The 27,471-nt window shown below is 37.5% G+C and overlaps 1 protein-coding gene across 4 annotated transcripts in view; it reads right to left on the bottom strand.

Moving 5' to 3' along the window:
- PLCB4 (phospholipase C beta 4) overlaps positions 1–11,911 on the bottom strand; it is a gene marked incomplete at both ends in the record, with an annotated part of 144,892 nt that extends 132,981 nt beyond the window's left edge. For all 4 annotated transcript variants that reach the window (XM_084248062.1, XM_084248063.1, XM_084248064.1 and 1 more), the window contains one exon: positions 11,828–11,911. In XM_084248062.1, the coding sequence (XP_084104188.1) occupies positions 11,828–11,911 (84 nt within the window). The remainder of the gene's footprint in view (positions 1–11,827) is intronic.
- Between the last annotated feature and the right edge of the window lie 15,560 nt (positions 11,912–27,471).

Raw genomic sequence — 27,471 nt, 5'->3', positions numbered from 1 at the left:
TTAATTCAATGGCCAGGCCACATGCATTAACATAATGCAGTCCCCAAGAGAATGAGGCAAAAGAATGCAGGCAGGAAGTCCTCTGGGCCTTTCTACCATCAGGAGAGGCCCAGGAGTCTGTGAGCCTCAAAACGAATTAAAAGGTGCTCAGATACTATGAATATGTTAGTGGTCACTGTCACAGAAAATCTCCTCCTTCTGTATTTGTTTAATTCCAGAGGTGGGTCTTGTGGTCTCACAGATCGCCCACTGGGCTCCAAATTGCTGGATCCCCCTCTGGGCTCCGACCAGTGGCCAGATGGGGTCTGGCTTGTGGGGGCTTTTCAGCTCACCGCTGGCTGTGGGGGCAGCCCTTTCCCAGTTCCACACAGTCTAAATGGGTTCCAGACACAAAGATCCCTGGTCTAAAACGGCAAGTCAGAAGGGCACTTCCCTGCGCCCTGCAATCTCCCCCTATGGGCTCTGACTGGCAGCCAGATGGGCCTGGCTTGTGGGGACTTTTCATAGCAGCACTGTTTGCAATAGGTAAGCTATGGAAACAACCCAAATGCCCAAAAATAGATGACTGGATCAAGAAGATGTGGTACATATATACCATGGAATATTACTCAGCGATCAAAAAAGATAAATTCACACAATTTGCAGCAATATGGATGGAGCTGGAAAGGATCATGCTCTGTGAAATAAGCCAGAAAGAAAAAGAAAAACACCGAATAGTCTCATTCATAGCAGGAATTTAGAAAACCTAAATAAGGGACCAGGAGAAAGACTAATTATAATAAAGTAAAAATCAAAATCAACAAGTAACTATAAACCAGAGACACACTATGGTGGGGGGAGGGGAGGAGGGATTAGGGTCAAAATAGGGGGGCTGGGAATTGTATGAGGAATATAACCAAGATGAAAATGCGTACACTGGGCCTCCCCGGTGGCGCAGCGGTTGAGTGCTGCGTTGCGAAGCTGCCTGCAGCCTCTGCAGCCCCAGTTCGATCCCTGGCCATTGGGCGAGGGTCCCACATGGCGTGCAGACCTCTCCTGGTGCCCACTGCTCCCCTCAGCAGTGTATTTCATCACTCTGCCTGCTCTGCTCTCCCCTCTGGCTCTGGTGAATTCTCTCACCCTCCCGTGCTTCTGACTGTACCCAGTGCTTGTATAAATAAATAAAATAATCTTAAAAAAAAAAGAAGTCTTAAAAAAAAAAGAAAATGCATACACTGTGCAAAAATGAAAATAATGTAAAAATACATAAAATAAAAAAATAAAATAAAGCGCTCCTCCTGTTGTCACCTACATGACTTGAAGGAGCTGATGTTGAACATTTTCCTATTTATATCACTGATAGAAAAGAAGCAGTAAAGACATAGCACTGTTACTAAGCCACTGAATTTTAATTAAATTCTTTAGCATAACACAGTAATACTTCACAGACCTAACAGGCATCTCTGCTAGTTTTTGAAATTTTAATTTGATGCATTATTTACCCAATTTTTTCTTGTATTTTTTGTTTCCACAAGCTCCCTGTAAATCTAGTGCCATTCCAGATTTTCTTCTTTAGATTCCCAGTGGCTGTCAAATATCGTCCCATGAATACACAGTCCTTCCTTCACCCTTGAACAGCATGAATCTCAAGTATGAGAGATTTCCACAAGAGTGACTCAGACACTATTTCATGGGTGAGATGTTTTATTGCTCCAGGCAATAGAGTTATCTTCTACCTTTGTGAAGAAATGAAGAAAGCAAACCCAAAGAAACTTCAGAGGGGGAAAAACACAAGAATGAGAAGAGCAAGCAAAAACAAAGAAAAGTGGAGTTTCTTAGAAAAGCTGAGACAGACAAGAGTAGCTGGTTCTGCAGGAAAAGCTAATACAATTACAGAGAAAAGTTAAAGAAATGGAGACTGACTCATCACTTACAAGGGAAAATAAGCCAAAAGTAATTACTTGAAACTGAAAATATCATCAGCACCATCAAGACTAATTTGTTATTCATTTCAAAGTCACATTATTTGTCTTCTAAGCTAGATGTCTGCAAACCACAGACGTGGGTCAAATTCACTCTTTTCCTGTTTTTGAAAATAAATTTTATTAGACTACAGCCCATTTATTCATTTACAGATTGTCTACAACCTATGGCTTCTTTTGTGTTCAAAGACAAAGTTGAACACATGTGACAGATAGTGTATAATTATAAAGCCTAAAATAAGTAATATTTGTTCCTGTATAGAAAAAGTATGTTGACCCTGCTCTGAACCTTCTCAACATGAGAAGACTGCTACAAAAAGAGCACCCTTTACCTACACCTGCTGCATTGTGACTTGGTGGCTCCTGTGTGGTGGGCGAGCGTGGCCCTTACTCCTTGAGTCTGGGTTGGCCTTGTGACTTGTCTTGGTCTAGAGGAACTTTGGTGGCAGAAACTTGGCTGTGCCCAAGGGAGAGCAAATCCTGTCTCCTTGCAGGAAGATCACAGACCAGGTCGTATGGAGTTAAGATGGCCCTGCTAAGGCTGTCTTAAATCAGTCAGCCCCTCATTGATCAAGCAAACACTGAGTGTGCACAATTGAGCCCAAACTGGATGACTGAGCCCCAGAATCATGGACTATATACCTGGTTGCCGAATTAAGCCACTGAAAGACATTAGATGATGCTACCCTAATCTATGCCACTTTGGCATATAAGTTATTTGGACCTGAAGGCAATTGAGAATCAACAGATGCAGAAAGAAGTCTTCTTATGTGATTAAGAGCAGAAACTTCAGACATGAAGACTGCCACAATCCCCTCTAGGGAGCTTCATGACCTCGAAGAAGACAGGAAGTCAGCAGCAAGGTGTGCCTGCACAGACAAACCTCAGTAATAATCCTTCTCTTCCATGAGCTTCCCCTTATATTTATGGCCCTAGAAACCCCAAACCCCTTTTCCTTTGTAAAGTCAATACTCTATAGTTATCATCTTTTACTAAAATGGTATTAAGCTGTTTAGTTGAACCACTTCTTTGGCTTTTTGCTTTTTGCCTATGAAGTTCTTATATACCTAAATTAGCATCCATAAAGTATATGTCTTTTCTCTCATTAATCTATTTCCCATAAGACTGTCACAAATCCCAACCCAGTGAACTAAGAGGCCAGAGGGAGAAATGTTTCCCCCTCCACCATTAAGTTTTGGAGTGGTGCATTATATAGTGAAAATTGATACGATTATTGACTAATTGATTCTTCGAAATCCTTGTCTCTTCACCTTTGTAACTCATGCCCATCCCTCCTTTTCAGAGCCCATTTCTTCACTTCAGATTTAAAAAAAATTCTTTATTTATGCATACAAGAACTGGGGTGTAAGCCAGAGGAGTGGGGGGGGGGTGAGAGGATTCACCAGAGACAGTGGGGAGCAGAACAGGCAGATCTACTGAAATACACTGCTGAGGGGAGCAGTGGGGGAGACAGGAGAGGTCTTCTACACTATGTGGGTTGCTCCCTGGCCAGCCAGAGAGATCGAACTCCATGCTGCAGTGGCTGGCGATAGCTTGATAGCGCTGTCTTTAACCCCTGCACCACCAGGGGAGCCCCCTTCACTTCAGATTTGAGGTCTCATCTCCTAGTAGGAATCAAACCAGGCTCACTCTTTTACTCTCTGCCTCCCTGTAACTTCACCTGCCAGTCAGTTGTACCTGAGGTCTGGTAATGCCACCTTGGGGAAAATGTCTCCAATTCTTTTGGCACTTTTAAGATTTCTCTATTCTCCTGATCCTTGAATATTTGTACAACTTAGTTGTCTTGGATACATATCTCATTGAATATAAATGCTTCCATTGCTCCAATCAAAGCACAGCCTCTTTCTCATTAAAGGCAGTGTCTCCTTTCTCCAGCTCATTCACTCAGAGGCTGGGGACAAAAAGGGTGGGTCAGAAAGCTTTTGATTTGAAATTGCTCTTCTAACCAGACCTACAAGTAAAAGAGCAAAGGTGAACTAGGGATATGCATAGTGAAAATCCAGAATTATCCTGAACTTCTGTTACTCAATCCCTTACTCTGAGTCAAGGCAGAGAATGGAAGGCAGGAGCCAGAAGACATTAATTGGCAGAAACTTTACGAGTTTGATTATTAATAGTAGGAGCTGACTTATAACAGCTTTTTAAAGTTTGTAACAGTGCTTGTTGAGTTATTTGATGGACATTTTGCAAATCAGACATGGTTTCAACAGCAGTGGCGCCTTCACTTTGAAGAGGCAGCCACGCACCCTGGCCACCTTGTCCACTCCTACTGGGAGTCTCTGCAACACGTATACTGTTCTCCCCATCTGAGGAAGGGCAGATGCTCACACAGACAGGTGCAAGGACTTGCCTGAAGTTGCAACTTGTAAATGTCAAGGTCAGGGCTCAAAGCAGAGTCTTTGTCTTCAAGTCAACTTACTTTCTAGAACTTTCCAAACCATACAGACCTTTCCTTAAATGTCTCATGATTGGATGATAATGAACTCTAGGCTTTGTGGGGTTGAGCGTACAAACAACATTATCAGCAGTGTTATTTCAGAGACTGATCCACAGGAAAGAATGGACTTTTTTTTTTTTTTTTTCCAAAAACCTGGCTGATGTCAGCTCTTGCAGTTTGGTGTTGTTTCAGCATTCAGGCCAATTGATTAAATGTCCAGGCACCTCCCACGGCTTTCTCATGTGAGGAATCGTGAGGAATCACTCACCTGGCTATAATGACAAGAAAGATAACTAAAGGACGAGGGTATAGAATCATAGAACCTTAGGTCAAAATCATATTCTTCAGACCCATCCTCCTTAACAACTCTTCTTTCCTAGTATAGAGATGTTTGAAAAATTGCTTATGGAGATCTAATCAGTAAAAGGAAGAAGTAAGATCCAGCTCACCTTCCTTAAACTCCTGGTGTTCTCCAAACACTCTCTTATCTCCTGCACACACTTTGCCCAATCTGCCTACCAACTATTCTCCACATAGTTACCAAAACAGCTGTCTGCAAAATGTAAATTAGATCAGAGTCCCTACTGAAATGAGGAAAACATCCAGTCTCCTTGTCCTGGTTCTACACCACTGATTCTCCTACTGGAATGTGCATCAGTGCCCCTAAAGGGTTGGTTAAAACTTATATCCCTGTATTATTCTTCAGTTTCTAATCTAGCAGGTCTATGGGATGGGCTTGAGACTGTGCCTTTACAGTAAGGTTCCAAATGAGGCTGATATGAGGATGATACTTTGAGAACTACGGTTCTACAAGATAGTGCCTCTCCTTACTTCTGAGACTTCTGTTCTAACCATGTCCCACTCATGATGTCAACTAGGATAACGGCAGTGTCTCTGGGAGGCGAGGATAGAGAAAGGAGGAAAATGCATCCATTTTATTCCTAGACATTTTACTCTATTTTCCAATTTCCTTTTTGCTCATTTTATTTTTAACTAAACCTTATGTGATTTTAATCATATGCACTGTTCCTTCAACAACTCATGAGATAGAACTGTCATTTCAGGCAGAAGAATAACATGAGAACATTCACAAATATTCCCCTTTCTCAGATATTCTCTCTGTCTTGCATCAGAGCCCACCGAGGTTCCAGTGCTGGAAACGTCATCCTCATTTTATACTCTTCACTCTCTCCACCTTCTACATCCACCTGGTTAGAAAATCCTCTAATTTATCCACATACTTAACATCTCCCTTGATACCCATGTATCTGATCCACTGCCTTTGGGGTTCCTCAACCCCCCTGGGACCCTCCCAGTCTATCCAGACAAAAAATTCAGCCATCTCTATTCATACCCCATTAACTAAGTACCAACATCACCTCCCACTGAGAACATTAACCCTCTGGAATGTCCTCTATGCATGGAATCTTTTCTAGTTTCTAAAATCTCTGTGCACTCTTACCTGCACAGATAATTTTTTTTATTCTTTTTTTGTCAATAATAATGAAATTTTTTTTCTACCTTTAGAATGACTCTAAAAGTTGAAAACTAATAACTATTATGATTATCATTGCAATGAACATGACTCCCTAACTACCCTTCACTGTAAACACAAGTTATATGATAAAATTCCACTTTATATTCTTAGAGCCCATTGTCCTGACCCTGCAGGTACAATTTAATTTAAATTACCCAAATCTTGGGAATAAGACAAAATGTTGACTCTATCTCCTTTCAGTGTTTTATAGGAGTGCTCTAGTATCTACCCCATAAAGATTCAATTTTGAAGAAGTATGTATCTTTGCCTGACTTACCACTTACTATTTTGTTTAGGGCCAGATCTTTCAAATTAGCTAGACAAATTACAAATGTTTCCTGTTCATTGAGATGCTGTAGGTCAGTTTCATTGCCTTAACTACCAGTTTTGTATCAAACTGAGAAAAGTTTTTAGTTTCTTTTCCCGACTATATAAAACTACCTTCCTTGAACATACTTAGAATTAGCCTTATCTTCCTTTGGGTTTCCTGACTGAGAAGTTTAATAAATTTTTAAGTCAAAAATGCTAAGAGAATAATGTTTTCATTTTTTTTAAAAATTATATTTGGGAAATTCTTTGTTTCACTGATGAAACGGGATTGTGTAGGCTGTCTGGGCTTCTTCCTAGTGTACCTCCAAGCTGATGTCAGAACCACTTTGAAAAAGGTCAGATGTGGCTTGTCTCACTAGGGGACATTTATGTGTGTTGGGGGGGTGGCAGCAAAGAGATGGGAGTTGAGAGAGGCTAGGGCAAATATCAAGGCTTTGTTAGAAAAAGAAGCCCCATTTGGGGAGCTTCTCATCAATACAATCAAGTCCAGAGGCAAAATTAGGGGTGGCTCAAGCTGTGGTTTGTGATGTGGGGAGAGTGGGAGGGGCCAGTGTTAGCTGAGATGATTCATCTATAAAACATTTAAATCTCTGTTCCAGCTGCCACCAAGGAGCAATGGCCAATGAAAAATTTAGAATCCAATTAAGTGAACTGAGAATTCTTTCTTTGGTGTTTGGAAAGGAAGAAGGTATTTTTAAATCTGGTTGTAGATTGAACTAGCTATCTAGACCTGTGTTGTCCAATGAAACGGTCACCATCCACATGAAGCTATGTAACTTTAAGTTAAAATTGATATAAACAAAACACACTTGAAAGTAGTAAGATATTATATATCAATTATATCTCAAAAATTATACAAAATTAAAAACTGAGTTCCTCAATTCCACCAGCCACATCTGAGCCTCTGAATAGCCACTTGTAGTTTCCATTACTGCTGAGTTAGGGAAGGCTTGGGTATAAGAATAGCAACAATCTTCCTAAAGATAACGCTCTTTCTAAATTTTGTGCATTTTATATATATATATGTTACATAATATATATAATATATACATAATATATATAATATTCATATATAATATTCATATATAATATAGATGTATATATAATATACAATATACATAATATATGTATATATAATATACAATATACATAATATAATATATAATATATAATATACATTATATAATATATACATAATATATATATATTATGTACACACACACACACACACACACACACACACACACACTGGCCTCTAAAGTGCACAAAATGGAAAGTCTTGGGAGAGTTCAGATGGAAGAGTTTGAAGTTAGAAGGAAGTCATACCTCTCAGGATGAGAAAGAAATAGAATTTCCCATATTTCCTCTTTGACTTAAGAGGGAGAATTATTTTGGAAAAGGACTTGGGGGACATTATAAAAGAAAAGAAATATAAACTTACAATTTGGTGGCAGAGGGGGGCAAAAGGAGAAGCAATGAGAGATGTCAGACAATCCTTTGGATGGATTGGATAATGACATTTATTCAGCATGAACTCTGACTTTTAATCTTAAAGTGTGTCCTATTGTGTAGTGCAATTACCCTCTGATATCACCAAATCTTCAGAGAAGGTCCACTGCATACAACATCTTGATGGGATATGATGATATAGTAGGCTTTAGGCAGAGAAAGAAAGTAGAGTAGGAAACACATCTTGGGAGCAGATGGCTCAGAAGAATTGGAGGATGTGGGTGATCACCAAGAGGAGGGTGACCATCTCCTCTTGGTGACCCTACATTATGGAGTCACAGAAATATTTGAAATAGAGAAAGAACAGGTTCTGATTTATATTTTCAAATGATAACTCTATGATCACAACTTTGGAAGAGTAAATGAAAAAAAAATAGAAAAAAGATTAGAAGAAAAAACAGTCAAAGAATTAACAGTGGTTGCCTCTGAGTGGTGAAATATTATTTTTCATTTTTTCATATAGCATAATGCAGTTAGCTGTCCTTTCTGTGAAGCAGTAATCTAGGAAAGGCTGGGGAGGGCTGCTGAGTGTCCAGGGAATGGAGAGTCCTGTATTATGAATGTTAAAGGAAAGTCAGCAGATTGGTTGACTTAGAGATATTTGGGCTGCCTGTGTTTTAAAAGCACTGCTGTTTCTCTCCTCTGCAATAGAAAAATCTCTATTTTCAAGATTTAATAAAAAGCATCACTTAGGAAATAAAATATAGTTTGCATTTAAGTAACATTTAGTCAAGTTAGAAAAATAACAGCTTTACAAGTGGCATGGAATACAATCACAGGCTGCTATTATACAGTTTCTGAAATTTTAACTGCCTCAAAAGAAATCCCTCAGTAATGTAGAAATAGTAAAATAATGCTTTAATGCAGTTGTACTTATCACATTTATTGACAAAATAATACATATATTTTTAAAAAGTGGCTAGTTAATACTTTTATTTTCTAATCTAGTGAGTGTTTGCCCATTGCTTAATACTTCCTTGCTGTCTTTAGACCAAAACATGGAACAAAGAAAATAATTTAATGTGCCTGAACTCCACCCGTGGTGTCCAAGTGGGACACACAGAGCCAGTAGACCGCTGGGATGGGGGTGGAGAAGAGCAGTCATTTTGGGGATCCCTTATAAAAGGAAGAGGGTGCTCACTGATTTTTTTTTATCTGAGTGGATTCTGATGACAGTTGCCTCAATATTAATACTGAAAGCTGGCCTCAGTTTCCCTCAGCTAATAAAAGGAAACGGAGCTTGAGGAGAAGGAAAATAGTTTAATTTGTCGACACTGTCCTGCTCTTTGGCAGAGTGCTGAGGTATTTACACAAAGGAGTGAAAAAAGTGGGGGACGGGGAGATGGGCAAAGGTCTGCAAAGGGGAGATAGAAAGGGTTGGCATGTCCTTCTATGCTGGTATATGGCGATTCCTGGTGGGTGTCAGCTTGCTTTGTTAACACCTGTTTAACTTCCTCATTATCTTCTTAAAAATGTCCTTCCTTTTCCTTAGATTGTGAGAAGACAAACTTGTTAAGTACCACAGATAGGAATGCTTATCTGATGGGAAGGAAGAGAGACCTGTCACTGCATCAAAATAACGGAAGAAGGGGCCAGACCCTTCCCATCCCAGCTCCTCCATCAGCAGTAGTAGTTTCTGCCACATCCAGACAGCTCCTGTAGCAGCAGGACTTGATTAGACTTTGCTCCAGGCCCAAACCTAGGTGCACACAGGCCCAGGTACATCTTCACTGCACCATCATTTAGTAACTAGAAGCTCTCCCTCTCCCCTGTAGTTCTCTATCTTGCTAAAATAAATTGCTTTTCTGTTTTGCTGCACCAAAGCTCCTTTTTTGTTTATAGTAGTGACAGCGAGTACACAGACCCAGAAGTGGTGAGAGAGGTTCTAACCCAGTGCTGGTTTTTAGACCCTTTGCCCTGCAACATTACCATTTCGACTATGAAGAAATTGAACATGATCCCTTCTAGCTCTATCCATGTTGCTGTAAACTGCATGAGTTTATTTTTTTTGATTGCTGAGTAACATTCTATTGTGTATATGTACCACATCTTCGTGATCCAGTCATCTTTTTTTTAGGCATTTGGGTTGTTTCCATAGCTTATCTATTGTAAATAGTGCTGCAATAAACATAGGGGTGCAGGCGCCCTTTGGAATTAATGTTTCTGTGTCATTTGGGTAAATACCGAGGAGTGGAATTGCTGGATCATATGGAAGCTCTATCTTTAGTAGGTTGAGAAATCTCCACACAGCTCTCCATAGTTTTTGGTTGGACCAGTTTGCACTCCCACCAGCTGTGCAGTAAAAATTAAAATCAACAAGCAACTATAAACCAGAGACACTACAGGGGGTTGGGGGAGGAGAGGGGAGAGGAAGAATTAGGGTCAAAATAAGGGGGGGATGCAATTGTATGGGGAATATAACCAAAATGAAAATGCATACATTGTACAAAAATGAAAAATGATGTAAGAATTTTATAAAATAAAATATTTTAAAAAATTAAAAAAAATTGAACAAACCAGATTGAGTTGGAACCAATTGTCTGTGGGTCAAGGAAGATATCAAAGTAGTGAGATTTCTCATCTGGGTTCTGAAGGACAAGTAGTAGCTCACCAGTTGAACAAGGAGTAACATGCATCAGAGAGAGTGCATAGCACAAAGTATGTGTGAGGATAGTTCATTGGGGGAAATATGTGGACTGTCATGGCTAAAGCAGAGAGTGGGAAGGGGAAAAGATGCTGTAGAATTAAGTAGGAGGCACATTATAGAAGATTTTGTATTTCATTTTGAGGAGTTTCCTTGATCTTACATTGTGGAGTCACAGAAGTATTTTAAATAGAGAACGAACAGCTTCTGATTTATATTTTCAAAAGATAACTCTGTGATCACAACTATGGAAGAGCAAATAAAACAAAAAAACAGAAAAAAATTAGAAGAAAACAGCCTCTGGGTGGTGTAATATTATTTTCCATTTTTTTATATACCAGAATGCAGTTAGCTGTTCTTTCTGCAAAGTATTAAAGTTTCAGTCTTACAAATAACAGTCACTTCAATATTTTAACCAATGCAAAAGACCCACCCTTTGCCTTTCCCAATTTTGTTTACTTAAAAGCAACTATGGTATAAATCTAGAGAGCACTGTGATACACAAGTTTAGAAAAAACAAGTCAACAGTATTGATTCATGTCAGTCCACAGAACTAATGAAACCATCTGAGAATCTGAGCCTCGCAAGGGCCTCCACAAAATAGCTGCCACATATGTTCCATTGAGTTTAATAAACTCTGACTCAAAATTAATTCTTAACAAGTTTTATATTTTTACTTTGTCTTAAAGGCAACATAATATCAGAACATACCTCGCCCAAAGTCACCTTGAATTCAAACACAACCTAAGAAAAACAATGTATTTACAATGCTAACTGGGCTTCAACTCATCTACCAAAACTTTCTGAACACAATGGTGGCCCCAAGCTTCTGCTGTTTAGATAGTCTGGGGCTACTGTCACCTAGAAAGGCCAGAAGCAATAAATAGCCACGTGCAAAACTGGTTAAAATGGTCTGTATAAGACAAAGGTAAGGCAAATGACTAGCACAAAGTCTAGTCATTACTACATTCATAGCATGTAGGCAGTTTTATATAGAAATTTTGCCGAATAACAAGGAAACATTGTTACTACATGAAATCCATCTGTAAAACAAGAATGCTAATAGTAACAGCCTTCTAAGGTTGTTGTGAGGAATTAAACAAATAATATATGCAAAGCACTTAGAAGGTGGCTTGGTTACACATTGAGCAGTCAGTCATTAATAGCATTATCATTCTTACTCTATCTGGCAAATGGGAGTGCTGAACAAATTATAGTATCTAGTATCATTATCATTATTATATCTCATAATTTGCCCATAACCAACTGTACCAAATTATAAATTCCAAAGATACTCTTACTTATGTGAGACTATTTACTTATACTGTAATTAAAATGATATAATTATTAGAATGTGTTGAGGGAAAAGATTAATAACATTTATTTACCTCTTCATATCTATCAAAAACTGCTCCTTCTTGCAAAAAGGAAGGAACTTCTTTCTGCCAATTAAATTCATAAGGTTTGGCCATGATTATATTCAAGACCTAAAAATGGAAAAGAATATCTCATTAGTATGCAAAAGTAAAAATAAAGTGAAACTCAAAGGTTAATCACTACATTTATGTGTTTGCAAAAGTTGTTCTTTAAACATATAGAATAAGCCCATAAATTGGTTTTTTTCTTCTTTTCATCTGATCCCAACTTTCCCTCTTGTTTCTAAACCTAGAGAAATAATATCATCAAGATGCGATCATTTAGAAAGCATTCCCTTCTCTTCAAACCTTATAAAATAGAAGTTCAAGTATGTTAAAATTTTAAGAATTTTGTATGGCATAGTAACCAAAGTTAACAATTTGAAAGTTGCTAAAAGAACTCATCACAAGGAAAGAAATTTCTAACTCTTATGAGCTGACAGATGTTAATTAGACTTACTGTGGTAATCATTTCAATATATATAATATATATAATATATAATATATATAATATATAATATATAACATTATATATAATATATAACGTATGTAACATATATGGTGAAATGATATATGTATAATATATACATATTCCCTATATTGTATCCCTAAAACTAACTGAATATTTGTATTAATTATATCACAATCGAATGGGGAATATATCATCTATCAAAGTAAGTTAAGAACTTTACTATGGAAAATTCAAAATGGAAAATATGACTTCTGAATGAGATTGGGGGAAGGATTTGGAACAAAGAAATGTGAGCCCCATATTTAAAAAAAAACAGATAAAAGGAAAGGTGAGAACATGATAAGTGCAAAACACAAAGTAAAAATCATAGTAAAACTGAATTGTTTAAATTCACTTATAAAAGACAGACATTTTCTTTTTTTTTTAAGATTTATTTATTTATTTATACAAGCACTGGGTACACTCAGAAGCGCAGGAGGGTGAGAGAATTCACCAGAGCCAGAGCAGGAAACAGAACAGGCAGACTGACTGAAATACACTGCTGAGGGGAGCAGCGGGCGGCAGGAGAGCTCTGCACGCCATGTGGGACACTCGTCTGGCAGCCGGGGATCGAACCGGCACTGCAGAAGCTGCGGGCAGCTCCGCAACCCAGCGCCCAACCGCTGCACCACCGGGGAAGCCCAAAAGACAGACATTTTCATATTAGTAATATTATGATTGCTTACCATGAACAATTATACTACACTTGGTCTAAATCAAAAGGCCGAGAAACAATTCCAGAAATATTTACAAAATAAACCCTATATAGGAAGCTTGAGAATGAAGGGGTGAAAAAATAAGACTAGACTATATATAACTAGACTATATATAACTAGACTAAAAAGGGATAGAAGCATGTATTACAAAATTTTTAAACAAAACAGACTTCAAGGAAGAAATAAAAAGCAGAGTAAAAAAAATTATTTAATAGTCACAAACATTTAAGCATGTGGCATAAAGCATCAAAATACACACTGAAAAACTATGTAGCATCAAAATACATTTTGAACAAATGATAAAGCACAATATATTGGCAAAAATCACAAACACTTTAGGAGACAATGATTCTCATAAACTAATAGAATAATTAGACAAACAAGTAAGCAAATTAAAGATTTGATATCACAATTTAATGAAACAATTTAAATGATCAAGTTAACATAATTTAAATGATATTAAATCACATTGTTTAATGAGTTTAATTCCTTCCCATGTGCAAGTAGAGGTGTGTGTGTGTGTAACTGTATTCTTTGTGCTTCTCCAGCTACCCCACATGAATATAAAAATTTCAAAATATATGGAGAAAATCTCAAAATTTTCAGAAGACAGAAACCAGAAATTATGCTGGCTATGCTCATGGACCACAACTAGGCAGGCCAACATATAAATTAATGAGCACATAAAATCTATGAACATGGGAATTATGCACAATTATATAGAGACACTTCAAAATATTTCTTGAATTAATCAGTATAATCAAAGCAAATTATAAGCTTTCTAGAAACAAAAGATGGGGGAATTATATATCAAAACCTAGATATATATAATACTAGCCAAAAATAACAGTAAATAATGATAAGTAAAAGTTAACTGTTTTCTGACTATTCATGTTGGCAAATTTGGCAAGTTTTCTAGGAAAGGAAGACATTGTGGGGGAAGGAAAATGAGAAGGAAGGATAAACTCACAATATTCAGGATAAAAAGTGGGGTACAATTACAAAGAGGAGAGAGTGAAAATTCTAAGAGAATATTATGTCCAATTTTAACCAAAATATTTCAAAGTGGACTTTTTAAACAAGATAAATTTGGCTGTAAAAATGAACAGAATATTTAAACAGACTAGAGACCTTGGAAGAAGTGAAAAAATAATAAAAGATGAGAACCAGATGGCTTTACAGGTGAGTTCTACCAAATCTTCAATGAAGAGGTTAAAAAAAAAAAAGAGGTGATTACTCCCTGATTAATTTCACAAGCCCCACTGTCAGATCCTGATAGGACATCACAAAGAGGGTTAACAAGAAGCCAATCAGCTTAAGAGCTCATTCTCATAGAGAAAAAGTTCTGGCTAAAATATAAACAAATCTATTCCAGAAGGCTATTAAAGGAATAATTTGGGATGTTTCAACACTGAAAACAAACCAATGTAATTTATTACCTTCAGAGATTAGGGAGAAAAATCTAGTACATGCATATCTTGGCACACCTTAGAGGAGTGTGAAAGGTGTCATGTGAAAGTGTCAAAAGTATATTTTAAAATATACTTTTGAATGAAAACAGGAAGCCACTGCGGAGGTTTCTCAAAAGACTAAAAATGGATCTGCCATATGACCCAGCAATCCCACTCCTAGGTCGCTATCCAAAAAATATAAAAGCACTTACTCAAAGGAAATCTGCACTTCCATGTTTATTGTAGCACTGGATATGCACAATAGCCAAGATATGGAAGCAACATAAATATCCCAAAACAAATGAGTGTGTGTATGCACCTACACACGCACACACAAAGGAATACTACTCAACAATCAAGAAAAGATGAACTCATGCCATTTACAGCAACATGTTTGGAGCTAAAAGGGATTATACTAAGTGAAACAAGCCAGAAGGAGAAACAGAAGTATCAGATGGTCTCACTTATATGTGGAATACAGAGAAACCAAACAAAGGGTCCAAGGCAAACTTTAAAAGTAACCTGTGACAATTGAACAGTGATCTTGGGCTTTCGAAGGAGGAGGAGTAGGGAGAAGGGTTATGGTGGAGGACTTTGGGTGCTTTGGTGGAGGGAGGGATACAATGACTATGCCAGAGGGTGTGTGTGTGTGTGAAATCCAATATTGTTAAAACCCTAGCAAAGATGTAAAATAATGATACTTCAAGAACAATAAAATTAAATAAATAAAAATGAAAAGAGAAAACAGAAGCCACAGAATGATCTGAACAGCATAACACCATTTACATACATACACACTTACAGACACACACACAGACATGAGCACATAAAAAGCTTATACATTTCTAATGGTACACGTATGTCGACATATATAAAATATTTAAAACCTTGGAAAAAACCTTCCAAATTTATCACCCTGATTACTTCTGAAGAGAGAACAAGCATAAGAGTTAAAAATCAAGGTAGTTTTAGTGGTATCTCTGTTGGACATTTATTTGTATCATAGAAATACATTCCCGTGTTTATGTCCTGCATGTATAAATAAAAAAGGACACAAACTTCAAAAAGGAAAAAAATGTTTGTATACAGATAAAGCTGATGCATTATTCCTTAGTCCCAAATAATGTAAAGCAGATGAAAATCATATTAGTTTTGCAAAGAGCGTGTTAGCTTCCTCAACTGTTGCTATCTGGAATACCAACATCTAACAAAAGGAGGAACTACTACTCCAGTGAAAAGCTGGTGAATGCATGAAGGAGATTCTAACTAGCCCCAGTGGAAGTGGGAAGCAGTGCTCTATTAATCAGCCCCTCCAGCGGAAAGCCAAGAAGGCAAGTCCTGCTGCAGACAGTGGGAGAGGAGATGTCTTCCTCCTGGTCCATGCATAGGTTGGTTCATGTGTCTGTAATTCCCATCACGATTGTAATTACCTCTCTTCCTATCTCTCTGTCATTCTGTTCCTCTCAATTTGTCTTCTGTTTCTCAGTACACACACACACACACACACACACACACACACTTGTCCTCAGCAGAACGGTATGTGTATTAAGATCTTTTTACTCCTGCCACACATTCCTTTCAGTATATCCCTTTGGTTTTATTTTAAAGGGAAAAGAGAATTTGAACATAAAATGATCACATCAAAAGTGAAAACAGAAAAGAAAGTTTATATCTATTTGCACTGTCTTTCATTAGCTTAACTATGGTTCTCTCAGGATTTTCCTTAGAGAAAAAAACACATGACTTAAGTCCTCAGTACATGATCCTTCTCAGATTTCGCTGCTATCCTTACTACTAAAATATTCATATCTATCTTGGGTATTAATTTCATCATAATGGTTTCATTATGTGAAGGACTATGGAATGGGGGGAGGGGGACCTAATGGAAGGAGGGAGGCAATTTTGACTTTAATCTTTAAAGAGATTAAAGCAGAGAAAGGGGCTCATTTCATTGCTTACTTTTTCAAAGCTTTGGGTACGAGGCATTTTTGCACAACGACATTGGTGTACCCTACATCTTTCTCATTTTAAACTTGGTTGGGGGTAGGGCCAGCATTAGGGGCAGTGGCTGACTGGTTTTTGTAGATGGTACAACTATGACCTACAGACAAGAAAATGTTGACCCAACCAGTCATGTTTAACAGCCATTTGATCCAGGTAATTGGTTTTAAAATGGAACAAATCAAAGTACATGTTGCAGTCCAAATGACTCCAGAGAAAGTTAAAGGGACAGTTACTTCCTATAAAAAGCATGCAGGAGGGAACTGGACCACTTGATTAAACCTCCATTTGTGCAATCATCTCAACATCCCACCCACAGCTCACTGATAAAAACACTTTTATGGTGCCATACAAAAGGCTCTAGCTTGACTTCTAAAGTCTCGCTTACAAGATACTTCAAGATTCAGTTGCCTCCTCAACCTCCTGGAACAGCCCCACCTCAAAGTACAGAGACCACAGGGAAGGGTCTGCCTTCTCTAGGAGGAGCACAGGAAGTGAAGAAGAACTTACACAAAGAATGGATACACCTTTTCCAGCATAAACACCTTGAACAGTCACTGGAAGGAGGCCAGTTGGCTTTTAAATAGTCTCATTGTTCCTGAATTCTTATGCAACTAGAATAGATTAGCACTTACACTGGCTGCAGAGGAAAGAACTCCCTGCACTGCACAGCCTGGTAGGGACAGGATTAGAGAGAGTGGAGACCTGGAAGGCCTTTTCACAACAGTTAGCAAAAATCTCCTTTTAAGAAGATGAGACACTGAAATAGTTAGTAAGAGGACCACAGGGAGCTCAGGTAGACTGCCTGGGAAAACTCAAGGAGGGCATGTATATCACCCATCAAGATGGCTTTCCATTCATTTCATCCATTTCATTGAGGTGAACCAAGGAAGGGCTGCTGCTTGTTAGTTGGTCTGCTCTGCACTGCATCTTTAAGCTGCTATCTTGTGTGCCCGGCTAGACCCATGCAGGGGTCTTCAAGACTTACCAGATTACCTAATCCAGACACTCTGGTCAATTATGTCCTGAGAGTGGACTTCATCTGAGAACAGAAGAGTTAAAACTATGGCAAATAATTTTTGTTTCTAAACTTATAACTCATGTTCTGCTATAGAGTGGACAAAGAGAAATATAAGAAGTCAGGTATAAGTAAGCTCCTGAACATGGTAGGCTAAAGAATAATAGTCCCCACATGAAACCCACATGAAATCTGAGCATAATACCTACCATGGCAAAAAAGGATTTTGTGGATATAAATAAGATAAGGATCTTGAGATGTCAAGCTACCTTGGATTATCTCAGTAGCCCCTAAATGCCATCACAAGTGTCCTTACTAAAAGGAGGCAGGGGTGTTCTGACATAAGCAGGAGAGGAGGCAACGGGGCCACAGAGGAAGAGATTGCAGTGATATGACAAGAGACAAGGACCAGATTCTGTCCTAGAACCTGGAGGGAGCCTAGCCTTACAGAAATCTTGATTTCTGACTTCTGGCCTGCATAACTCTGAGAGAAGACATTTCAGTTTTGCACAGTCACTGGTTGGTGGCAATTTTTTAAATAAACAACTCAAGGAAAAAACACACTGGGTTACTGAACCTGGACATCTTTCCTAAAAGGCCTAACAAGTTGCCAAATCGATCTGAAAAGCAATAGGTATAGTTCTGCCTCAAGGGGATCTGCAATATATTCGTTCAGCTGGATCAAAGAAAGAAATTGTGCACGCTGAAAACTTTCTAGAGATCTGTGGTACAAAACGTGCTTATAGAAATTAACAATGCTGTACACTTAAAAGTTTGTCAAGAGGGTAGATTGCATATTGCATGCTTTTTAAAACTGAAATTTAAAAGCTAAGAAAGAGCCTTAAAGCATTAACACTGAAGGTTATCAGCTAACTCATTCCATAGAGCTGAAAGGTAAGCTTGTTCTTGAATATAACTCCATGGCTACTGCATCTTTTCCTGCTCAACAATTTTTGTAGAAGTGACTAAGACAGAATGATAGATAGTGATCTATCTGCAGCTGACTCATACTGTGAAGATAGCTTTTATAATAGGCAACTAAATTGAGTTAGAAAACTAGCTCAATAGCTGGGACAAACTGTAGTGAATCCAACAAGATGAAATCCTCCAAGGATTAAAAAATCTTCCACTTAGGTTATGAAAACTATATTTCATATGTAAGTGCTAGTGGTAAAAATATTTTTCCATTTACAAGCACAGATCTGAAAGTTTTATGATTACAAGACTAAACATGGGGGTGGAGGCAACTTAAAAAGTCAGAGAAGAATGTGGCCACTATAGTAAAAGTCTGGTGTTTAGAGCAAGGGGAGCTAGGTACCATCTGAAGCAAGTGTTCCCTTCTGGGCATCGGTATTTAGGAAGGACACTGACAAATTAGACAGCATTCAGAGGAAGGTGACAAGGCTTTTGAAATGCTAAAGTAACCATATAATATGAAGAATAGAGAACAGTACTTGTATCCTTGTACTCTTTAGTTTTCCTGTGAGGGATTACTATGACACTGTAAAATAAATAATTTTTAGTCATTAGAAACAAACAGGAAAGTACAGAATAGAATGTCACCTAGAAATGAATGCAGATAATCCCTATCCTTCTATTACAATGCTTCTTTAAGGAATAAAGATACTTCTGTAGTATGATTTCCCCCAGGATCCAAATGTCTTAACAATTTTGCACCTCAGCAATAGATACAAGCTTTAAATAAACCCTGTAGATTCCTCCAATCAAATTAAGACATTCTGCCTTTTTAAATTTCTTTGTGAACAAAAGAATTTGTTTGAAAAATAACAATTGCTTCTACTTGATAACATACAGCTTTCAAGTAAACCAGAATGCATGGCTTAGTTGTGAATTTTAAGTGCTAACTTTTATCTTTTATCTTCCTATTACAAAATAGTTACATAAATTATTAATCCCTTTCCTATTCAACCATACAAATCCCATTAAGCCAAATAACCCATGACCTTCAGTGACCCCATCATGAGAATAACCATAGTTGTTTTCTAGAATGCAGAGTTAGGACAAAATTTCCACTGACAATTAGTTGACTTCATCAAGCATATTTCAATGCCTTGCTCTTCAATCTTTAAATAAGATATCTTTCTATTTCTAAAAACAGATCGACAGCTATCACCAGATCTTCCAGAGCTTTTACATAAATGGCTTTAAGGAGGAATTGAATTTGACAATGATATATTGCATCATTAATGATAATTTTCCCCATTTTCCAAAAATAGCTCCATTTTTCATCAAGCCATTAAATATCCTACTCAAGAAGCATCTAAAGCATGCAGGACAAAAAAAAAAAAAAAGCTATGTTATAGGTTGGGGGTAAGAACATCCTATATAGTTTGATGAAAAATAATGTTGCAATAAATTTATATAGCCTGTAATGAATACATTTGATCTAGTAGTTTTATTAGTAGGATTTATACTAATTAAGAACATATAAAATCTATGTATGAAGATGCTAACTGTTGTGCTGTTTATGGTGGAAAAATGTCAGCCTTAGGAGGAATTGAATTTGACAATGATATATTGCATCATTAATGATAATTTTCCCCATTTTCCAAAAATAGCTCCATTTTTCATCAAGCTATTAAACATCCTACTCAAGAAGCATCTAAAGCATGCAGGACAAATAAAAAAAAAAGCTATGTTATGGGTTGGGGGTAAGAACATCCTATATAATTTGATGAAAAATAATGCTGCAGTAAATTTATATAGCCTGAAATGAATACATTTGATCTAGTAGTTTTACTAGTAAGATTTATACTAATTAAATACATATAAAATCTATGTATGAAGATGCTAACTGTTGTGCTGTTTATGGTGGAAAAATGTCAGCCTTACAGGAACATCACCAAGCAATTGGTTCAGCACACTATAGATATTTAAATATTCTGCACCCATAATTAAAAACAATACTTTAAATAAATAGTTATTTGCTGAGCAAATACAAATTTAGAAGAGTTTCTAAAAATATTTACAACTTTTGTCAGGGAAATGTAAATGTTTTCAAAATATTATTATTAAAGCAAAAAGGCTGATTACAAAATTGTATGTAACTATTATCCCAATTTTTATATTATATACATGTTTCTTATATTAACATGTTTCTTATATTAACACAAACACACACCTTTCTTTTTTTTTAACCAGGGAAGAAGACTTGCAAGACTAGCAGACTACAAGCAGTAGTTTACATAAGGGTGATGGAATTTGGTGTGATTTTTATTTGTTTATTACTTTCCAATATTTTAAAATATTCACATTGGCTATAATTGTTATATTCAGGAAACTGTTTTCTAAAGTAAAGAGTGGATGCCATTAAAAGTGTGATTTGATTTTATTTTTCATATATATCGATGTTCAAACAATGTCCAGAATTCCTGGCAATAACAAATGGCAGGAAAAGACTAATAAATAAAATTGTAAACATTCTTTTCTTTTCCAGATTTAAAGTCTTGAATGTACACTGGGAGCCTTCACACACACCAGTTATAACAGATTCTTAGGAAGGAGTTACTTAATAATATTGACTAAAATGAAGCTATGAACTCTGAAACCTTTACTATACTTGTAGTTGGGACACAAAGAGATTATGGTGGTGCTGGACTTAATCCTTAATGTCATCTGAACTGTCAAAAAAAATTTTTGGCCTTTACCATGATAAATATATATATATATCATAAATATGTATGATAAATATATCATAAATATGTAATAAACATTTATCAATAAAGAATCACTTGATTCAAAATAATTTCCTGGAGTTCATAAAAAACAGAAATTGAACAGAAATAAATGAAAACAGAATATCTGAAATTCTGTTTTCTAATAAATTCTAATAAAAGAAAACAGAAAACAAAATATCTGCTATGTATCTCTATCTGCACCATCTCAACATTAATCATAACTGAGAGGAAGATGACGCTTTCTCAAAATTTAATAATTATAAAGTAGAGTAATAAAAACATTAAAATGAATTGCTTTTATAAATTTATTAGGTGATACTTAGGATGATATTATAGACTTCCTTATATCAATATCGGAATTTTAGAAAACAGGTCTGAAAGATGCTTGATCATCTTGAATAAATAGCATCAACTTAATTTGAATGCAATAAATAACTGTTAACATATAATTCACTCTCAGTGATCACTTTCAAGGAAATTAGAAAGTGAGGGAAGTATATAGTTACCCAACTGAAGAACTAACTTGTCTGAAAAGATTGTTTGGGGATGTTGTTTGTCTGCATCAGTTCCCTTGAAATGACATCTGAGTTCCCATGCTGGTCCTTTAAGATCCTCTTGAACACTTTAAGTGGCTGAAATTGAATTCAAAGTAGTTGTCTGTGGCTGGTGCTGTCTGACCTGATAATCCCCCCGGCTGGTGAGCACCTCTTTCTCCCCTCTGAGGGACTCAGCCCGCAGCCAGGTTTAGCAGGCAGTTCCGGGGAAGGAAGGCTCAGTGGCACAGGTTGAGAAACGACAGCATAACCATGTGTGATGTCTTCGAAGTGTCATATTTCTAAATGTTCAGTAAGCCAAGCCTCTGGCTTTCCAGCATTTTGATCTTTCGGATATAAAAGATATCATTTACATAGTAATGATTTTTATAGTAGTGAATTATAGACCTGACTGCTAAAAAGAAATTTTTGTTTGAGGGGGTGCAAGACAAATCAACCTTTAGATTATGAAAATATATATAGTGTGTGGTAGGAGCCAGAGAAAAGGAATATACCATTTACTGGGTTTTTCTCTGACTTCTTGTAATAATGAAACTGTTTCAGTAAGATTTTCCTTTACATATAAAAATTCTGTAAAGTTAATGGCATCTTCTTTCTTTTATGCCTCTGAAATAAAGTACTGTTGTTCTTACTGACAAAGGGGGTTACAGCAAACAGCAAAAGATATTTCATTATTACAGAGTATTTAAGATAAACCAAGTTAAACTCAACATTCCAGAAAAATATAATAGTCCTGAGAAATAAGTCAATTTGGCAATACTGAGATTCCAGTAAAAAGGACCGTGTGGTTGTTCTTTCTCTAAAGTAGAAAAGACCAGACTAACGGGGATAAGCAGTAGGCAAATCAGCTAAAAAGGACCAAAAAAAGTATGCAGAAGATGTTTTTAGTGATGAACATATGTGATATAGACAGACACCTAAAACCTATGTAATGACACCAAACCAGTATTATTTCAATGATTTTTTTGTGTAGAATTACTCACTGATTTTAAGACCAGACTAAGAATATATTGTGGATGTGTATAGTTTGCCATGCAAAGAAAAACAACTCCCTGAGAAGTAGGTGTCAGCTGTACATAATAAGTCCTTCTCACTCTCACACTAGGGGTTCCAACAAGGTCTGGCAAACAGAAAACTAGGTGGCAACAGGACATATTAAGTACAGTTTTATGCAGAGGTCATAAATAGATTATAGAAACAACTCTCTTCAATCTTGCATCATGGTGTTATCAACTATGAGCTAAAATAAACTGTGAGACATTGTCCTTGGAGAGTCTGGGGGCATCTAGGGTAGGTAACAAGAATGGGGGGGACTGAGTCAGACCTCTCTTCAGCCTTAGTTTCTTTTTTATTAGAACACCCTTTGAATTTTGAAGACATGATCTGGACAGCCAAGGTGGGGACTCAGGCCAGGAGCTCAGAGGAAGGGCTAGTGAAGGTATACTTCTTAGGTTTGCCTTAGATCAGTGGTTCTCCAAATATGGTATCCAGACAGCAAACACCATCTGGGAACCTGTTGGAAATGCAAAATCTCAAGCCCTAACTAGACCTTCTGAATCAGAAATTTATGATGTAGCCATCTGGCTAGGTGATTTTGATGTCAGCTAAAGTTTGAGAACAACTGTTTTGCTTTAAGGCTTCATCAAAAAAGTCAACAGAGGGGAAAAGAGACGAAAGGAAAAAGGGTCTTTTGATCTTTATCTAAGGCCCAGATGACCTTGTCAGGAAAAGAGACCTGCTAGGCATTTGAACTGCTTGGTAAAGTAATAAAGACAGGCTGCTTGTCTAGAATGCATATTTTTTCAAGAAGGCCGTGGAGGCCTTAATCAAGGATAGGGAGTATCTGGGTTCTGGTACTTGCGTGGCAAATGAGACCAAGAATAAATACTGAGGCCCTAAAGGAAATGGATGATTTCTTCTCTATCTCTCACCCCTACCCACCCTCCCTGCTTTGGAAAGCAACTTTTAAGTTAGAACAGTGTGCATTTTTTTAGAGGGGAAAATCTAACTAGACAATTTGGGGAGTGAATTTATAGCTTGAAAAAGATGCTGAATGGAACAAAGCCTTCTTGCACGTCAGCATTAAGGTCATCTTCTTTTTCTTTTCTTTTTATTGGATAATTTGACACATAATATTATATAAATTTAAAGTATACAGCATATTACTTTTATACATTTATATAGTTACCGTCAGCATTTCTTTCAAGTTCCATCCTCAAATCTGAAGAAACCAACTATGGGTGATGGGCAACTTAAAAGCAACGGACTTAACCACTCAGTCAATATAACACCTACTTAATAGACTAAGTATTTTTTACTTCGTTTTTCATTTTTGCACAATGTATACATTTTCATCTTATAGTCCACATACAATCCCCCCCCATTTTGACTCTAATCCCTCCCCCCTCCCTGCCCCCAGCCCCGTAGTGTGTCTCTGGTTTATAGTTGCTTGTTGCTTGTTGATTTTTACTTTATCATAGTTAGTCTTTTTCCTGGTCCCTTATTTAGGTTTTCTAAAAAAAAAAAAATTGCATACATTGTGCAAAAATGAAAAATGATGTAAAAAGTATATAAAATAAAATAAATATTTCTCTAATGGAAAAGATTCTTTGATAATTGGATATTTACACATTAGAGAATTCCTATTTCTTTGGAATAACTCTTTGAATTAACTATCATTCTAATAAGTTTTGACAAGAGGCAACATAACATGATTCCTTGTTGAGCTGTCTGATTTTGACCATCCTAGCTAATTCTCAAAAAAAAAAAAAAATAGACAAAGTAGGTAATTGCAGTTCCTTAACAAGTAACTTTAAGCATTTCCTTCTTTTGTTCTAACCCCTTAGGTTATGAAGAAGCTACAGATGTGAATATTTCTCCTAAAACCTCACAAAGAAAAGATTGTGTAAATGAAAATTCAACCAGCAAATTCAGTCTTTAAGGAGCTAAAATGATCAAAGAAGCTGGAAAGGAGTTATGGTGAAACATGAGGGCTCCAGAAAAATACCCTCAATAGCATGAAAAAGCAGCATCCTCTCTTTCAAAACTTCCTTTTTAAAAAAGATTTATTTATTTATGCATACAAGAACTGGGGTACAGGCCAGAAGTGTGGGGGGTGAGAGGAGTCATCAGACACAGAGTGGGGAATAGAACAGGCAGATCTACTGAAATACACTGCTTAGGAGAGCAGTGGGTGAGTCAGGAGAGGTCTGCCACACCATGTGAGTAGCTCCCTGGCCAGAGATCGAACTCCTGCTTCAGTGGCTTCGGACAGCTTCATAGGTTGCGTCTTAACCCCTTGTGCCACCAGGGAGGCCTTCAAAACTTCCTTTTATATATCATTTGCATTCCTCTCTGGGCTCAGTCTTGATTCATTGTCCCTGATACACTGAGCCTTCAGCATATTTCTCTCCCCTTTCTTGCTAAAGAAGCTCTCTTCTGGTCAGTTCTAGTTATCCTTTAGGTATTAGCAACAGAAATTAGTAGGTATCACTGCTTTATTTTCACGGAAGCATCCTGTGTGTCTCTCTCTGTACACCTCACTATACCACATTGTGAACAATTGTTCATCCGCATCTTCACTGTAAGGGGTATTCTTCAAAGTCCAGTTTTGCTTGCTATTCTAGTGCCCATCATTTAGGTGACAAATTCACTTAACAATGAATGAATGACAGGATGACTAATGAATAGCTTAGTCTGTAGGACTAAGTCTTACCAAGTCTAAAACAACCAAGGGAGAAGACACTGAACTTTTCTCCAGTTATCCAAATGCATTTTTACATGTAGCCATTCTCTCCTCCAGGATCTTGAAAGCCTGTTCCCAGTCTCTTGTCTCCAACTTATACTCTACGAGCTACTACTGTGCCTGACTGGATCCAGCCTGCAGAATGAGTTTCCATTCTTTACTAATTCCCAGTCTAACTGGATCTATGAATACATTCTTGGCTCTACATCCCAATGTCACCTGTTCTGGGTCTCCTCCTAAACTCAGACCTCTGACCACCAATATACTGCGAGGTCTGCTCAAATTGGCATCTGGGTCTTTGAAGGTGGGGCCACACACCGGACCTGTCCTCATCGGGCATGTGTGTTTCTTATCCATAGAGACTGCCTCTTTATTTTTTTTTTAATTTATTTATTTATACAAGAACTGGGGTACAGGTCAGAGGTGCGGTAGGGTGAGAGGATTCACCAGAGACAGAGTGGGGAACAGAGCAGGCAGACAGATCAAAGACACTGCTGAGGGGGGCAGCGGGCAAGGCAGGAGACATCTGCTGTGCCATGTGGGTTTCTCCCTGGCTGGCTGGGAATCGAACCCGCACTGCAGAGGCTGCAGACAGCTTCACAGCGTGGAGCTCAACCCGCTGCGCCACCGGGAGGCCTGAGACTGCCTCTTTAGAGGAGAAACCTTGGGCCGCTTATAAGGTCTCCATCTCTCTTATTGCCAAACACCGTGCCCTTCATCTGCCCTTGGACTGGTTGGCTGCATTATTTGGCAAAACATCACCAGCACAAATCACACTTGTCAAGAGAGAAAGCTCTCTTCAGAGAGCTTATTTTGCCTTAATTATCTGTATGCTTCGAAGGAAAGATTTTCATTTTATCTGTGCTTGAAGAAATGTTGCCTCAGGCATGTGAATAGGAAAAGTCTGAGGACTGCAAAAGGGACTTCATAAAAACAGGACAACTGCTTTGGACTAGGGGCAGACACAAATCCAAGGGCTTGAGGCTACCCTGGTGGCGCAAGGGGTTAAGATGCAGCACAATGAAGCTATCCGCAGCCACTGGAGCACGGAGTTCGATCTCCAGCCAGCGAGGTGACCCACATGGCGCAGCAGACCTCTGCTGCCTTGCCTGCTGCTCCCCCTCACCAGTGTATTTCAGTCAATCTGCCTGTCTCTGGTGAATCCTCTCCCCCACCGCTCCTCTGCCCCGCACCCCAGCTCTTGAATGCATAAATAAATAAATCTTAAAAAAAAAAATCCAAGGGCTTGAAGAATCCTTTATTTTAAAACTATTCATTATTCAAATAAACACACACAGGCGGTAGGCTCTTAAATTTAATAAAAATTCCTAGCATTTAAACATTCTCCAAGTTATTTGACAAATAGAACTTTGCTATTATTACATATGAGTACTAAAATGAGGATAAAGTATAAAACCATGTATATTGTGAGTCTAGACCAAAAAAGGAGAAAACAAAATATTTTCCCATAGGCTTTCAGCTAAACAGTATCCAGAATTAACACTCTTTATACACTCAAACACATAGCCTATGATCAAAAAGTTGCAACTTAAACTTCAAATCTCACAAGATCCCCTTACATATGTGTTCAAAATTGTTCTACCACAATTCTTCAAAAGCTTAAACTAAAAACAGATAGAGCAAATAAAATAGAGGGGGAAATGACATGGAATTTAAGGGGTGCAGAATTTTATTTGTTTATATTCATGTTAATTGTTGCAAAAATTCTTATACTTTTCTCTTTGCATTTTTATACAGTAAGTCTGAAAGGAAAAAGGAAGCAAAATCTTAAACCTCAGTTCATCTATGGAAGAAGTGTTATCTTTTCAGGTTTTAGTATCATTTAGTATCATTTTTTTTCTAGGTGTGGCATCACATAATTAACCTTTATTTACAATGAGGCAGAAATATTACTATAAGCAT

Source organism: Talpa europaea (assembly GCF_964194135.1).
Source record: "Talpa europaea genome assembly, chromosome: 11".
NCBI classification, from domain to species: Eukaryota; Metazoa; Chordata; class Mammalia; order Eulipotyphla; family Talpidae; genus Talpa; species Talpa europaea.
Note: the sequence above shows the minus strand (reverse complement) of the source record. Positions and strands in the feature narration are given on the sequence as shown.